At 34.8% G+C, this 16,058-nt stretch overlaps 1 protein-coding gene across 1 annotated transcript; it reads right to left on the bottom strand.

Annotated features, from left to right (window-relative positions):
* Window positions 1-6,828: 6,828 nt before the first annotated feature.
* On the bottom strand, window positions 6,829-7,764 carry LOC131519443 (olfactory receptor 6C76-like). Its single transcript, XM_058742479.1, has one exon. The coding sequence runs from the start codon at window positions 7,762-7,764 to the stop codon at window positions 6,829-6,831; it is 936 nt and encodes a 311-aa protein (XP_058598462.1).
* Between the last annotated feature and the right edge of the window lie 8,294 nt (window positions 7,765-16,058).

Here is a 16,058-nt window from a genome sequence, read left to right on the forward strand (position 1 = left end):
TTAAATTATACATATGAGTGAAATCATATGGTATTTGTCTTTCTCTGACAGACTTATTTTGCTTAGTATAATACTCTATAGGTCCATCCACATTGTTGCAAATGGCAAGTTTTCATTCTTTTTTATGGCTGAGTAATATTCCATTCTACATATATACCACAGATTCCTTATCCATTCTTCAGCTGTTGGACATTGGGCTGTCTACATAATTTGGCTATGTTGATAATGCTGCTATAAACAAACATCAGGGTGCATATATCCTCTTGAATTAGTATTTTTGTATCCTTAAGAAACCATTATTCTAGAATTATGGAGAAGCTTAAAAAAGAGTATATGTTATTGAGCTTTTATAGATCTTTTCTATAATCTGACTTCTCCTTGCTAGTATACATTAAAAGTAATTATAACTCAAGCAGAACAGTTTAGTATCTAAACCATGTAGTTTTGAATACTGGCTCAGCTACCTGAAAACTGATTCTTTAAGATATGTGTATGAGACAGTTTCCCTGTTGGCTTTGCAACAGAAGTATTCTTCAGGGGCTAACTTGATATAATTATACTTGACTCTATACGATAGAGAATTATTGATCAGTGCCCTTCACAATTATGTTAAAACCTATGAGCTAGTCATAAATAAAGTAACGATGATGTCTGTAATTTAAATTCTCTTTAATTAATAAGGAATTAACAGGCATGTCTGAATAAGAGGGAGATGTTGTAGCTGCTTAATTGTAGTATGGAGATCATGCACCTTAGTTTTCTCCAGTCTGTGGAATTCCTAAGTCTTTCCTTGTTTTTCATGACCTTAATGTATTTAAAGAGTACTGATCAGGTATTTGGTAGAAAGCCTGCCAATTTGGTTTGTCTAATGTTTTCTCATGTTTATATTGAGGCTGTACATTTTTGTGGAGAATGCCATGGAGGTGGTATCCCCTTTTTAGGGTATTGTATCAGGGAGTATATGATATCTACATCTTATTACTGATGTTAAATTTGTCAACTTGGTTAATGAGTGTCTTCCAGTTCTCTCTATCATAAAGTTCTCCTTTGAAATTATTAAGTATTTTTGTGAAGAAACTTTGATATGTGTTGCTGTGGTTGTAAATTGTGGCAGAGGGACAACATTCTATAATTTTATGATTAATTCTCAGTCTTTTAGTGGGCCTGTGTTCTTTGGCCTTCGTAAGTGTTTCTCATAAAAATCTTTTCCCTTGGAGTACAGGCCTTTGTGTGAAGAATATTCTGGGATTATTTCAGAATAGTTACTCTTCCCTATCCTTGCCTGAGTCAGGGGGAGATCTTGGTTTTTCAGCTTGAGAAACTGGTGGGATTAGTTGGAGGCAAAACCTAAACAAATGTGGGGACCCCCTTTCACAATGATCTTCAGTATCTTCTAATTCTCATGGTGGTAAACACTCCATCTCCAGCAATTTGCCAAAATGACTATAAGTAGAACCATTACCTACATACAGTTCCAGTGATTTATATTCCATGAAAGTAGATCTCAACTGTGACTCTGGACTTTCCAGTCTCTTCAGATTTCAGGGTGTTGTTTCTGTGCAATTTCACTTCTACAATGGGTAAAGTTCAAGTAAGTTATTGACTTTGATAAAGCAGAAGTGATGACTTTCAAATGCTAAGTGATGGAACTGAAGCCGGAAGTCCATAGGGTTTTCTATAAAGGTGCTTATGTTGTCTGCATAAATAAAGTCAGTTTTGCTTCTTCCTATTTAATATGAATACTTTCTTCCTTCTTTTATTTTACTTTATTACATAAATTAGAATCTAAAGTACAATATTTAGTAGATGTAGCAAGAGTGACCATCTTGATCTTACTCATTTTCTTAGGATGAGATCATTCAGACTTTCATAATGAAGTAGTATGTTAGCTATAGTATTTCTTTCCTTTTTCTTTTGTTTTTTACTATATTTTGGATGTCCTTTGGTATCGTAGACTCTGGGTCTAGAGTTCTTTCTTGTCTAGCAAGAAAGTGGGACGCAGGATTAAAATCAGGGAGATGGCTAATGTCCAAGAGAAGACAAGAGCCCAGATTAAGGGTCTTTGCTGTTTTTATTATCAGAAGGTTTACAAAACATGGTGATAGATATGCACAAAGAGACAATGAGACTGTAAACATTAACTCATGGATGTGAAGAAAAGGGGGTTTTGAAGAAATGTGGGGTTAGGGATTTGGGTAAAACAAAATCCTGGCGCCAGGTAGATGGTTGTTAAGGGCAGACATGAGGCTCTGCCTCTGTTTACCTTAAATGGCCTAGGGGATAGGGAGGGGGACAAAACAGAAGAGACTCATAAATATGGAGAACAAACTGGAGGGGTTGTGGGAGGGTGATGGGCGAAATGGGTAAGGGACACTAAGGAATCTACTCCTGATATCATTGTTGCACTATATGCTAACTAATTTGGTTGTAAATTAAAAAAAAATAATAAGGTAAATTAAAAAAAGAAAACAAAACATGCTACCTCAGGGTCAACAAGGCACCTTTCTTTTGCTAATAAGTGCCACTCCAGGCAACTTCACCCTGCTGTGGTCTATAGCCCTGTTTACCTGTTTACCTAATTTGGTCCTTCCTTCCTGTGAAAACAGCTTTCAGCTATAGTACTAAATTGGGGGGTGTTTTCGCCCTGAATACCTCATCTCCTTTACCTCATATATCTTTGTTCTATTTTGGGGCCTTTGCCCCGCCCTCTCTATACCTATTTACCCAATCTTGTTTTCCCAAACTTGGGTGTGAGCATTCTATGGTTTTGTAATTCTTTATGCCTTGTTAACCCCATCAGTGCAGGCTCAGGGAATTCCTAAGCTTGTTCCCCACAGTTTGGTATTTGTCATTCATTAGATATACTTGCTGAGAGGTTTTTTTTTTTGTTTTTGTTTTTGTTTTTGTTTTTACATTGTAATATTTAAGGTGTACAATGTAATGATTCAACACTTAAATACAACACCCAGTGCTCATCACAACAAATACACTCTAAGAGTTTTTATTAGATATGCATACTGACCATTTCAATTGTTCTTCTGCAACTATTGAGAAAAATTCCACTTGACCAGAATTAAACTTTTTATATATTGCTAGGCTTATTTGCCATTTATTTTTAAATATTTACAACTTACTCATGTATGAGATTAGTTATCTATAATGTCTATTTTCTGATTTTGCTCTTAGGATAAGGATAATTTTATTTTCATAGGATGAGTTGGAAAGTATTCCCTACTCTAATATATCCTGGGGGAGCAGTGTGTAATTATTAGTATTGCTTCCTTAAATATTTTTTGGAAATTACTGGTGAATAAGGAATTTTCTTTATGGAATATTTCTTTTCTTTCTTAATGTTTATTTATTTTTGAGAGGGAGAGCATGAGCAGGGGAGGAGCAGACAGAGAGGGAGACACAGAATCTGAAGTGGGCTCCAGGCTCTGAGCTGTTAGCACAGAGCCCGACACAGGGCTTGAACTACAAGATCATGACCTGAGCCGAAGTCGGTCACTTAACCTACCGAGCCACTCAGATGCCCCATCTTTGTGGAATATTTCTTAATTATAAGTTCAATTTCTACAACAGATATAGACCTATCATATCTTTTTTTTTCCCCCTTGACTGACATTTTATTGTTCTTGTCTTTCAAGGGATTTTCCATTTCTTTTATATTTTTTAATTAGTTGACCTAAATTTGTTCAAAAATCTCCATGTTATTGTTCACTAAGAATGTCTGATACTGGTCTTCTCTGATACTGGTAATTTGTATCTTTTCTGTGTTTTTCATCTTCAATCTGCCTATAAATTTATCAATTTTGATGATATTTTTTGGAAATCATATTTAGTTTTATTGATATTTTCTTATTTTTTTGTTTTCTATTTCACTGATTTTCACATTGATCTTTATTATTCCCTTTCATCTGGCTACTCTGAATTTTCTCTACTATTTTGGTAGTTGATTGAAATGGATACTGGGGTTATTGATCTGAGAATTTTGTTCTTTTCTTTTTTTTCTTTAATGTTTATTTTTGAGAGAGGGAGAGAGAGAGAGAGAGAAAGAGAGAGAGAGAGAACAAGCAGGGGAGGAGCAGAGAGAGAGGGAGACACAGAATCTGAAACAGGCTCCAGGCTCTGAGCTGTCAGCACAGAGCCCGACATGGGGCTTGAACTCACAAACCGTGAGATCATGACCTGAGCCAAAGCCGGATGTTCAACTGACTGAGCCACCCAGGCGCCTCATGTTCTTTTCTAATTTTAGAGTCTTAAGTTTCTTTTTAAGTTATGCTTTACCTGCATCCCACAAATTTTGTTATAATTTTGTTTACATGGCATTTTATTTTTTCTTTGATTTCCTTCAACCCATGGGTCATATATGTGTTATTCAGTTTCCAAATAATAGTGGGTTTTCCAGATATCTTACCATAATTGATTTCTAAGTTAATTACATAGTGTTCAGTAAACATACTATGCATGACTTGAATATTGTAAACTTATTATGACTTTTTTGTCACTCAGATTATGATCTATTATGGTAATGTTTTGTGTAATACTGGAAAGAATATTCTGTTGATGTTGGATGGAACATTCCGAATATGTCAATTTGGTCAATTTCATTGATAAGGTTGTTCAAGATTTCCATAACCTTCAACCTTTTCTATCAATTACTGAGTGTGTAGAAACTTCTGACTGTAATTGTGAATTTGAGTGCTACAGTGTTAAATCAGCTGCATTTGTCAAACTATGGCTGATTTGCAAACTTAAATTAGTTATGGAGATGAGTTTGGTAAAAATTGGTGAAATCATTCTGTGAAAATCAATTGGTTACATAGAATTTCCAATGAAGTTCATTGTATGTTTCATTATTATTTGTAAATTATATTAGTAAAATTTATAATATGCCTGTGTATTTTTTTCTGATAATTTGTTTTAAATACAAACACACTAGTTCTCTCTCTGCCTGTATGCATTGAATGATTTGGACTTTATTGAGCACCACACTGATTGAGTCATATCTGCATCAATAGATGCAAATTAAGTATTTAGATTTACATAGAATCCAACTCCAAAGCAACAACTGAAAAATGAAAAGCTTTGTAAAACAAAGAGGGAAACAAGAACATAATTCTGGAATAGCTGGATAATTCACATTTCTGATGCCTAAGAAGAGAGTACACTGTACTTTCCAATTCTAATTAAAGTTACTATCAAATTGAGTAAAACAGTTTTTACCAGCAGATGTAGTAAATGTTTTTGTTGAGACACAATTGTAAATATTATACAGATGTTTTAGACATTCATGCTTTCAGGTAGAATTTAGTTTTCAACTGTTTTTGATTATGTGTAACTCTGTTTCTATAAACACTTATTAGAAGAACTCATTCTTTTTACGGTGAGAAAAGGGAACTCAAGCATTGAAAATTCAAATAAACAGTGAGGAAAAGTGTTCTGATGGTAAGTTAAATGATTTCATGTGTTCATGCATTGCTTGAGGAAGAAGAGAGGAAAGAAGCAGATAGACAAATATTAATTTTTCTTAAAATATAGAGCAATAATTAAAAATTTCTTATAGGAAAGATTTATTGTGTAAGGTTTGGATGGTGCAAGCATGCTTAAATCCATATCCTTCAATGTCTGCAAAAATTCTGAAAGAAAGATAGATTTTTATATTTTTTATTTTTAAATTATTTTTAAATTATTATTTTTTAATGTCTATTTTTGAGAGAGAGAGAGAGAGCACAAGCAGGGGAGGGGCAGAGAGACAGGGAGACACAGCATCTAAAGCAGGCTTCAGGCTCTGAACTGTCATCACAGAGCCTGATGCAGGGCTCGAACCCACAAACTGTGAGATCATGACCTGAACTGAAGTCGGATGCCACCCAGGTACCCCTATATTTTTCATTTTTAAAAGAATGAAAGCATATGAACACTGGAAAACATTTTGGGGTACCATCATTGTACCAGAAATTTTGAGAACTACCTGAGAGAAAGAAAGCATATGGTTTAATTTCCAAAAAAACAAAACAAAAGAGAGGACATTGGATCATAGGAAACCAAAGGCATACCTGACTCTTTCTAAGAGAGCCTCAGATAAGCTCCAGACTCAGCATTAGTAAATTAAAAGAACATAATGGGCTGTGTAACAATCATCAGGGTAGTTCATTCAAGATGCTTTGTGGTGAAAATATTGAGATCTTACAGAAATGGTAGTGCCATACTTCTAATAACTTTCAAATTTAGTCCAAAAAGGACATTATCAATGCTTATGCACTGGGAGAAATAACTTTTTAGAATTGCTTAGGGGTGCCTGGGTGGCTCCGTCTGTTAAACATCCGACTGCTGACTTTGGCTCGGGTCATGATCTCAAGGTTGGTCGAGCCCCATGTCAGGCTCTGTGCTGACAGCAGGAAGCCTGCTTGGGATTCTCTGTCTCCCTCTGTCTCTGACCCACCCCCACTCACGCTCATGTGCATGCATTATCTCTCTCTCTCTCTCTCTCTCTCTCTCTCAAAGGAAAAAAGAATTGCTTAGAATTTTATTTAGCATCTGTTTGGTGTGCAAAGGGAAAGTTCTTCAATGATTAAAACTAAATATTGGCATTGTTAAATGTTATTCGCATTCATGTGACATCAAATCACTCATCCTCAGAAAATTTTCAGGGCATGTAAATGTGAAAAGATAGTCGAACCACGTAAGGTCAAAATAGGATAAATGGAGAACAAAAGCTAAAGGAAAGGAAGTTGAATATTGTAGTGGGTGGAGAAACGTAACAATGTTAATATTGTGTTAGTCATAAGATTCCATTTAAAGTTCAAGTCATGAATATCTTAATGATTAAGATTTATTTGAGAAGCATTTGTTGACTAAGTTCTTGAAGGACTGCTTTACCTGCTGGTTCCTTAGGGAGTAAATAAAAGGATTTAGCATTGGGGCAACAGAAGTATTGAGCACTGCTATACCCTTGGTCAAAGCCACTCCTTCTTTTGCTGAAGTTTTGATGTACATGAAAATGCAACTTCCATAAGAAATGGAAACTACAATCATGTGTGAGGAACAAGTGGAAAAGGCCTTTTTCCTTTGCTCAGGCGAGGGGATTCTCAGAATTGTTTTAAGGATGAATACATAGGAAAGAATCACTAATATTAAAGTCACCATGAGTGTGAATACTGCTAGGAAGAATCCCAGGAGCTCTAGGAATGCAGTGTCCGTGCAGGAGATCAACAGCATAGGAGAAGAGTCACAGGTGAAATGGTCAATGATGTTGGAGTCACAGAAATCCAGTTGAAGTCCCATCATGACAGGTGGAAAGATAATGAGAAATCCAGCCAGCCAAGAGCTAATTACAAGCTGGTTGCAAATTCTGCTGTTCATTATTGTTGTGTAATGCAATGGCTTACAGATAGCTATATACCGATCATAAGACATAGCAGTCAGAAGAAAAAATTCTGTCGAGCCAAGGAGTATAAAGAAAAACACCTGGACCATGCAAGAATTATAGGAAATAGTCATATCCCCTGTTATAATGCTGGCCAGAAATCTAGGAATGCAAACTGTTGTGAATGCGATTTCTAGAAAAGAGAAATTCCTAAGGAAGAAATACATCGGAGTTTTAAGGTGAGGATCTATCAGAGTGAGGGTGATAATTGTCAGGTTTGCAGTTATACTCAGTATATATGTGAAAAATAGAAATAGAAAAATCAAAACATTTAGCTTTGGGTCATTTGTTAATCCAAGAAGAATGAACTCTTTTACAGATGTTTGATTTTTCATTTCTTATTGCTGACTTCTCCCAGGTCTATAAATGCAAACAAGAAACAATGATTTGTGTGAGTCCAGTATTATTTTTTATCACTTCTGTGTGATAGTTAAGAAATATATAAGATATGTAACAGACCAATAAATTAGCCACCAAATTGTACTGAATTCTGAAAATCTGTATGAGCCAGGACAAATAAACTTATACCTAGTATCTTCTTTGTAGATCACTAGCCATTTAAAATTGACTGAGTCACTTGACATCTGTATATGAAAATATACTTAAATGTGTTTTGTTTTCTTTTAAAAATCTTATAAGTGTGTATGAAAACTATAAAAAATATTTTATTTCTATTAAAATATTTTACCAATGACTACATGTTCTAATAATTTTTCTCAAAATAAAACAATTGAAGTTTCCTTTTTTAAATAGTTTCTACAAGTTTTTCAAGATGTTTCATGTCAGTCCTGCCTATACAGAGAATTACCAACTTAAAAGAATCAGGGCTATAAAATAAAAAATTTATATAATCCTAAGCAAAGTAAGAATTAAACATTTCCCTTTCTGAATTAAATAATAAGCTATTACTTTTTAGAAGACAAACTTGAGTGATTTAAGTTATAAATTGATTAGAAAATGGAAAAAAATGAGGTAAGAAATGAAAAATATACTTACAGTTATATAATCCCACGTGGTAAAAATGTAACTGCTCAAATACAAATGTTCTGTTGCCTTACTTTACTCTTTTTTTTTTAAATTTTTTTAAACATTTATTTATTTTTGAGACAGAGACAGAGCATGAACGGGGAAGGGTCAGAGAGAGGGGAGACACAGAATCTGAAACAGGCTCCAGGCTCTGAGCTGTCAGCACAGAGTCCGAAGCGGGGCTCAAACTCACGGACCGTGAGATCATGACCTGAGCCGAAGTCGGCTGCTTAACCGACTAAGCCACCCGGGCGCCCCTGTTGCCTTACTTTAATTGAGGGTCAGTGTTGGAGGCTTTACTTTTGGAGCATTTTATAGACTTCACAATTTGTTTTTGCCTTTAATTTTATGATGCAAGAACATATTTCTGTACCATGTAGGTGGAATTTGGCAGGATGATCCTGGTCGCATAGAGTGAGATGGAACGTACTGAAGAATAAATTCAGGAGAAAGTAAAGTCAGGGAGGCCCTGATAGAAAGTTGACACAGTCCCAGTTGCAGGTAGAAGGTGCAAGTATTCAAGAGGTTCTATAACAGGTGATCCAGAAAAGAGTTGGTGACACACATGGTGGAACTAGCTGTATGGTTAGTCCCACGTAGTCAATCCATGTTAAGTCTGGAAGACAGAGACTCAAATGGTATTGCAAAAAATTTTCATTGGGTAGCAGTGTCTCTGGCACTAACTCATTGGTTAGGAGTAGAACTAGAGAGGTGGAGAAGGGAGAGCCAGCAGCAAAACAGACCCCTGCTCTAAGTTTCTGCCTGGTTACACAGCAGAACTAGAGACTAAACTTTCCTGGAATGTGGGTAAGACTCTCAAAATAAAGAAAAAGTAGTTACAGTGAAATAGGGGGTGACAAAGTTGTCCATTTTGCTCGTTAATTAAGTAAAGCTCTTTGTTCATAAGAAGGAAAGGCTCAAACCATGAGTGAAAATCAAGGTATAACAGCTGTAGGAAAGAGGTGAGATGCTTGGGAATGGATAAAAATTTGTGAGACAGAAAATCCTTGAAACTTAAGAAACTATCTTAAATTGCACAATCCAAGACCACGCATTAAAATCTTTTGTTTTCCAAAATTTCCATAAAAACAAATCCTTCCTAACCCTAGATCCTAGGAAGACCTACTAATATAACATTTACCTGACTCACAGTAACTTTTATAAAATAAACATGAGTTCATTTTTGTAAACTTTTTATTACCTTCCTGTGGTTTTCTAACCATTGTTACTAAAACAAACAGGTATCTTTTTTTCTAAAAATAGTCACAAGGGCTCACTTTGGTATGCTGGTGAAATGTAATTTCAAAAATTAATCATCTTTCTTTGATGTTCAAAAAAAGTAGTCACAGGGGATTCAAAAAAAGTAGTCATAGGGGATTCTTGTAGGAAAACAATTAAAATGTCTCTGGAGAGAGATGTTCCTGATGAATATACCCTAAAGTTTAGTTGAATAATTTTGATTAGGTATCCTTGGGAAATGATTAAAAAAAAAAAAACCAACACATTCCATTTCAGAGGGGTATATAAGTGCAAAGAATAGCAGTGAGGAAAAAGCAGTCTTAGAATTCTTTAGGATTTCCTATCGTCAATGTTATTTTATTTTGACCTTAGATAAATGTCTGTTGAGGTACTATAATCCAATTACATAATTACATGTAAACTTGTGAAGAAACAGAAAACAGAAAGAATAAAGGGCTACAAGTGTATAAAATGCGCTATTCAAATATTTTGTTAATAAAAGTATATTGAGAATAAACAAACTATTGGGACTACACCAAAATAAAAAGCTTTTGCACAGTGAATGAAACCATCAACAAAATGAAAAGGCAGCCTCCTGAATGGTAGAAGGTATTTGCAAATGATAAATCTAATAAGAGGTAATATCCACAATATATAAAGAAATTATACAAAGTCAACATCTACAAAAGAACAAGGAATCAATAAAAAATGAGCAGGGGATCTGAGTAGGCATTTTTCCAAAGAAGACATAGAGATGGCCAAAGACACATGAAAAGGTGCTCAACATCATTAATCATCAGGGAAATGTAAATCAAAACCACAATGAGGTATCACCTTACAACTATCAGAATGGCTAGAATCAAAAAGGCAAGAAATAAGAAGTGTTGGTGAGAATGTGGAAGAGAAAGGGAACCGTTATGCACTGTTGGTGGGAATGTAAAATTGTTGTAGCCGTTGTGGAAAACAACATGGAAGTCCATCAAAAATTTAAAAATAAAAATACTGTATGATCCAGTAATCTTCAGAAAGATATATGCACCTCTATACTTATTGCAGCATTATTTACATTCACCAAGATGTGGAAGTAACCCAGTGTCCTTTGATAGGTAAATGGATAAAAAAAAGATGTGGCATATATATAATGGAATACTGCTCAGCCATACGAAAGAATGAGATCTTGCCATCTGCAACAACATGGATGGACTTACAGGTTATTATGCTAAGTGAAATAAGTCAGAGAAAGACAAATACTGTATTTTACTTATATGTGGAATCTAAAAAAAAAACGAACAAACAACAACAAAAAAATAGACTCTTAAATGCAGAGAACAAACTGATTGGTGCCAGAGGGGAGGTGAATGGGGGGAATGAGTGAAGTAGGTAAAGGGGATTAAGAGGTACAAACTTCCAGTTATGTAAGTCAAATAGGTGAAAAATACAGCATATGGAATATAGTCAATATTATTGTGATAATATTATCCAGTATAGTACTTACTTTGGTGAACAATGGGTAATGTATAGAATTTTTGAATCACTATGTTGTACACCTGAAACTAATATAACATCGAATGTTACTTCTGCTTCAATAAAAAAATAAACTAATTCTTTGTGATGGAGAATAAAAAAAATAGCATAATAACTAAACAGAAAGCTATGAAATCCTCATGCTTTAGAAGGCTCAATATATTTAAGGTGTCAATATTTAGCAAATGTATTGATAGATTCAACAACATTCCAGTCAAGATATCATCAGGGTTTTTTTGGGTACATTTTTTATTTAAGACAGTTTTAGAATTATGGAAAAATTGTAAAGATAGAACAGAGAATTACTACATATCCCTGACACAGTTTCTCCTATTATTAACATGTTAATATGGTATAGTCGTTACAATTAGTGAACTGATAAATTATTAATACATTATTGGGTTAATACATTATTATTAGCTAAAGAACATAATTTATTTAGATTTCCTTGATTTTTACCTAATATATTGTTTCTATTCCTGGATCTCTTTGAGGATAGTACAGTACTATAATCATCCTTAGGCTTCTTTTGGCTGTGACAATCTCTCAGAATTTTGATGATCTTGAGAGTTTTGAGAACTCTGATCAAGTATTTTGATCAACTGGGATTTATATGATGTTACTCTTGGATTAAATTAGGGTCATGTGTTTTGGGGAAGACCATTGAGTTAAATTTACCATTTTCATCACATCCATGTCATGAGTTGGTACTATCAATGTGATTTATCACTGCTGGTGTGAACTTTGATCACCTTAGGTACTGATAGATACTTCACTGTTAAGGGTGCTATCCCACCTACCTCCACTTTCCACACGGTACTCTGTAATATGTGCAGTCCACACTGCATGGTTGGGAATACTAATTTATGTTGTTGCTAAATTTTTCTAGCTTTGGCCATTGGGGGCCTTTCAAGTTGGCTACTCTTTCATTTGACATCCATCCATCATAGTTGTTTTAAAAAATCGCTTACTTATTTTCTGGTACTGTAAGATGCTTCAGGATCATCTTGTATATTCCTTACCACAGCCCTGTAATCAAACATTTCTGCAGTACCCAGTTACTTTTATTGGCGAAGAGTATTAGAAACCAAGATCTGGGCTGTAGGTGTGTTGATTGCTACCATAGTGTCATTGTTTCTTGACTAAGAGGACAGAACCAGGAAATACATGTGATCCTAATAACCTGTGTATAAATACATATGTATAAATATTACTATATGTAACTTTCCTTCCCTTCTTCTCTGTAGCCTCCTATTCCAAAAGTGAGAATTCTGACTCTACCACCCACCATCCAATTACTTATTGTTCAAGTTTTATAGTAGGTCTATTATCCATTTTGAGTTAATTTTGTGAAAGGTCTGTGTCTAGATTTATTTAAAAAAATTTTTTTTTATATTTTTATTTATTTTTGAGACAGAGAGAGACAGAGCATGAGCAGGGGAGGGGCAGAGAGAGAGGGAGACACAGAATCTGAAGCAGGCTCCAGGCTCTGAGCTGTCAGCACAGAGCCTGACGCGGGGCTCAAACTCACAGACCGCGAGATCATGACCTGAGCTGAAGTCAGACGCTTAACCGACTGAGCCACCCAGGTGCCCCTAGATTTATTTTTTTATATGGATGTCTAATTCTACCAGTACCATTTGTGGAAAAGATTAACCTTTCTCCTTTCTGCCTTTGTTCCTTTGTCAAAAATCAACTGACTGTATGTGTGTTATTTCTGGAATCTCTATTCTGTTTCATTGATCTTTACATATATTCTTTTGTCAATACCATGCTGTCTTCGTTAATTTTGATCTTTATGGATATTCTTTTGACAATACCTTGCTGTCCTCATTAATTTATTTTTATAGTGAGTGTACTGTATTTTACTTTTAATTATTTTTTCTGCAGTGTCCCTCTTTGTGTAGAATAGGGTTTCTGATCTATATAATTTTCCTTTGATGGAAGAACTTTTGAAAAACTTCTTTCAGGTCAGGCCTGCTGATAATGAATTCACTCAGTTCGTGTTTGTCTGACAAAGTCTTTATTTCTCCTTAACTTTTGAAGTATAATTTAACTGTGTATAGTTAGTGCTTTTTCTCTTTAAACACTTTAAATATTTCTCTCCATTCTCTTCTTGCTTGCATATTTTCTGATTAAAAATGTGTTGTAATTTCACTCTTGTTCTTCTCTAGGTAAGCTGTATTTTTCTCTGGATTATTTCAAGATTTTCTTTCTATTTTCTGCATTTGAATATAATATGAGTAGTTGAAAAAAATTTTTTTTATTTGTCCTGCTTGGTGTTCTATTAATTTTCTTTTATCTGTGTATTTGCTTCTGTCATTAATTTGGAAAGTTCTATTTACAGCCACTATTTCATTAAATATTTCTTTTTTCTCACTTTTCTCTTTCTGGTATTTCAGTTATGCCTATGTTACAAGTTTTGGGATTGTCCCATATTCTCTGTTAATTTTTTTTTTTTCTTTTTTCTCTTTGCATTTTGGTTTGGTAACTTTTCATTGAGCTGTCTTCAGAAACCACTGATTCTTTCCTCTGCCTGGTTCAATCCACTCATGTGCCTATCAAAGGCATTCTTCATTTCAGTTACAGTGTTTTAGATTCCTGGTATTTCCTTTGATTCTTAAAATTTTCATTTCTTCACTTAATTTTGTCATCTGTCATTATATGTTTTCTACTTTTTCTTTTAGAGCCCTTACCATATTAATCATAGTTATTTTCAATTCCTTGCTAGATATCTTTAACATCTGTGGCATATCCACTCTGATTCTGTAGCTTGCTTTATCCTTTCAGATGGTACGGTGTTTTTGTTTGTTGGTTTTTGTTTGTTTCCTTTGCTATGTATTGTAAATTTTTTTTGTCATTGAAATGTAAACTGATGTAAATAGGCCATTAGTATGAAGATTCAGTATAATCTTGCTAGGATAATTTTGCTTCGATGTGTTTACTATTTGCTGTTGCTGAAGCTGTAGTTTGAAGTTTTCATATCTTTTAGTGTCTTTGCTTTTGTCTCCCCCCTCTTGACTTCAGGCTTCTTTCCAGGAATGAGAAGAGCTCTGCAGCTGTAATCCACTGTTACTGTATTGTATATTGTGTGATGGTAGTTGTGGCAAAGGGATAGTGTTCTGTAATCTTGTGATTACACCTCAATATCTTAGGCCTGTGTCTCTAAACTGTGATTTTTCATGACTGTTTCTCCAGTGGTATAATTGTCCCAAATACTCGCCTTTGAGTTGAGACATGAAGTTTAGAGAAGATTGGACTGTGAGTAAGGTGCTTTGCCCAGGTGGGATAAGGATATAGTAAAGTTCCTTGAAAATTTTTGTGATGAGGAACAATTTTGGTGTGTTTTAAAATGGTTACTTCCTGGGGTGCCTGGGTGGCTCAGTGGGTTAAGCGGCCAACTTCGGCTCAGGTCATGACCTCAAGGTCCGTGAGTTCGAGCCCTGCGTCGGGCTCTGTGCTGACAGCTCAGAGCCTGGACCCTGTTTCAGGGTCTGTGCCTTCCTCTCTTTGACCCTCCCCTGTTCATGCTCTGTCTCTCCCTGTCTCAAAAGTAAATAAAACGTTAAAAAAATTTTTTTAAATGGTTACTTTCTGAGGCACCTGGGTGGCTCAGTCAGTTAAGCATCTGACTTCAGCTCAGGTCATGCATGATCTTACAGCTCATGAGTTTAAGCCTGGGGTCTGTGCTGACAGCTCAGACTGAAGCCTGCTTCACATTCTGTGTCTCCCTCTCTCTCTCTGCCCCTCCCTTGATTATACTCTATCTCTCAAAAATAAATAAACATTAAAAAAATAGATCAGTTACATTTCCTTTAGCATGAAGGGATTTTCTTTGTTTTTCGCAAAACAAAAAGTTACCCCTGGAGGTAACTTCCATGTAAGTGTCAGGTCATTCAGAATTCTCTAATTCTAGTCTATACTAGGCTCCTAGCAGTTTGTAAAACTTACCGTTTAAGAATTCCTACCATTTAATGGCTCTAGCAGTTGTGTTCTAGGTAAGCGGATCTTAGCCATGACTCTGAATTTGTTCCTCTCTTCAGTTAGCAGGGTGGCAGTTTATCCTGTGACCTCAGTTCTCTGAATGGTCAAAGACAAGTCATCAATTTCAGTTTGTTTAGCATTTTATGTTCTAAGAATGGGAACTCCAAGTTCTTTACACGTCAAGCTGAAACTGAAAGTCTTTGTGGTTGTTGAAATTACAAGCCTAATCTAAAATTTCCATTGAAAGCTAAAAAACCTAAAATACTCCAAGTAACTTTGAAAAAGAAGAACAAAACTGGGAAATATGCAATATTTAAATTTTAATATATCCTTTAAAGACTTAAAGATTTAATGCATGTATTAGAATGTCAGAAATAAAAGAGTACTAGACATGATTTTATTTATATATACTTTTGTGAATTCTTATATCATAAAATTATTAAATCATTATTTCTAATGTGATTATATGAAATATATATATTTTAGGTACCCCAAAGATTCAGTGACAACACATTATTTTTCAGCAAATGGTGCTGGAAAAATTGGACTTCCATAAGCAAAATCTGAACCACAGCATATATATTTTATTATACAAAAACCTCAAAACAGATCTACCTAAATATGAAACCTGAAACTTTATAATTTCCATCAACTGGTGAATCCATGTATTCGTACAAACAAGGAATAAACTAATGATATATGCAAATCATATATATATATATATTCATACATAGATGAATCTCAAAAGCATTTTATGAGGTGAAAAAGGAACACTTAAAAGGTACATACGATATGATTCATTTTCTATGACAATACAAAATAAACAAAACCATAGGACAATGGATCAGTGGATTCT

The sequence above is a fragment of the Neofelis nebulosa genome, chromosome 8, assembly GCF_028018385.1.
Source record: "Neofelis nebulosa isolate mNeoNeb1 chromosome 8, mNeoNeb1.pri, whole genome shotgun sequence".
In the NCBI taxonomy this organism is placed as follows: Eukaryota; Metazoa; Chordata; class Mammalia; order Carnivora; family Felidae; genus Neofelis; species Neofelis nebulosa.

Excerpts from the sequence above, each read along its gene's own strand:
- LOC131519443 (XM_058742479.1), bottom strand. The coding sequence starts at position 7,764 with ATGAAAAATCAAACATCTGTAAAAGAGTTCATTCTTCTTGGATTAACA.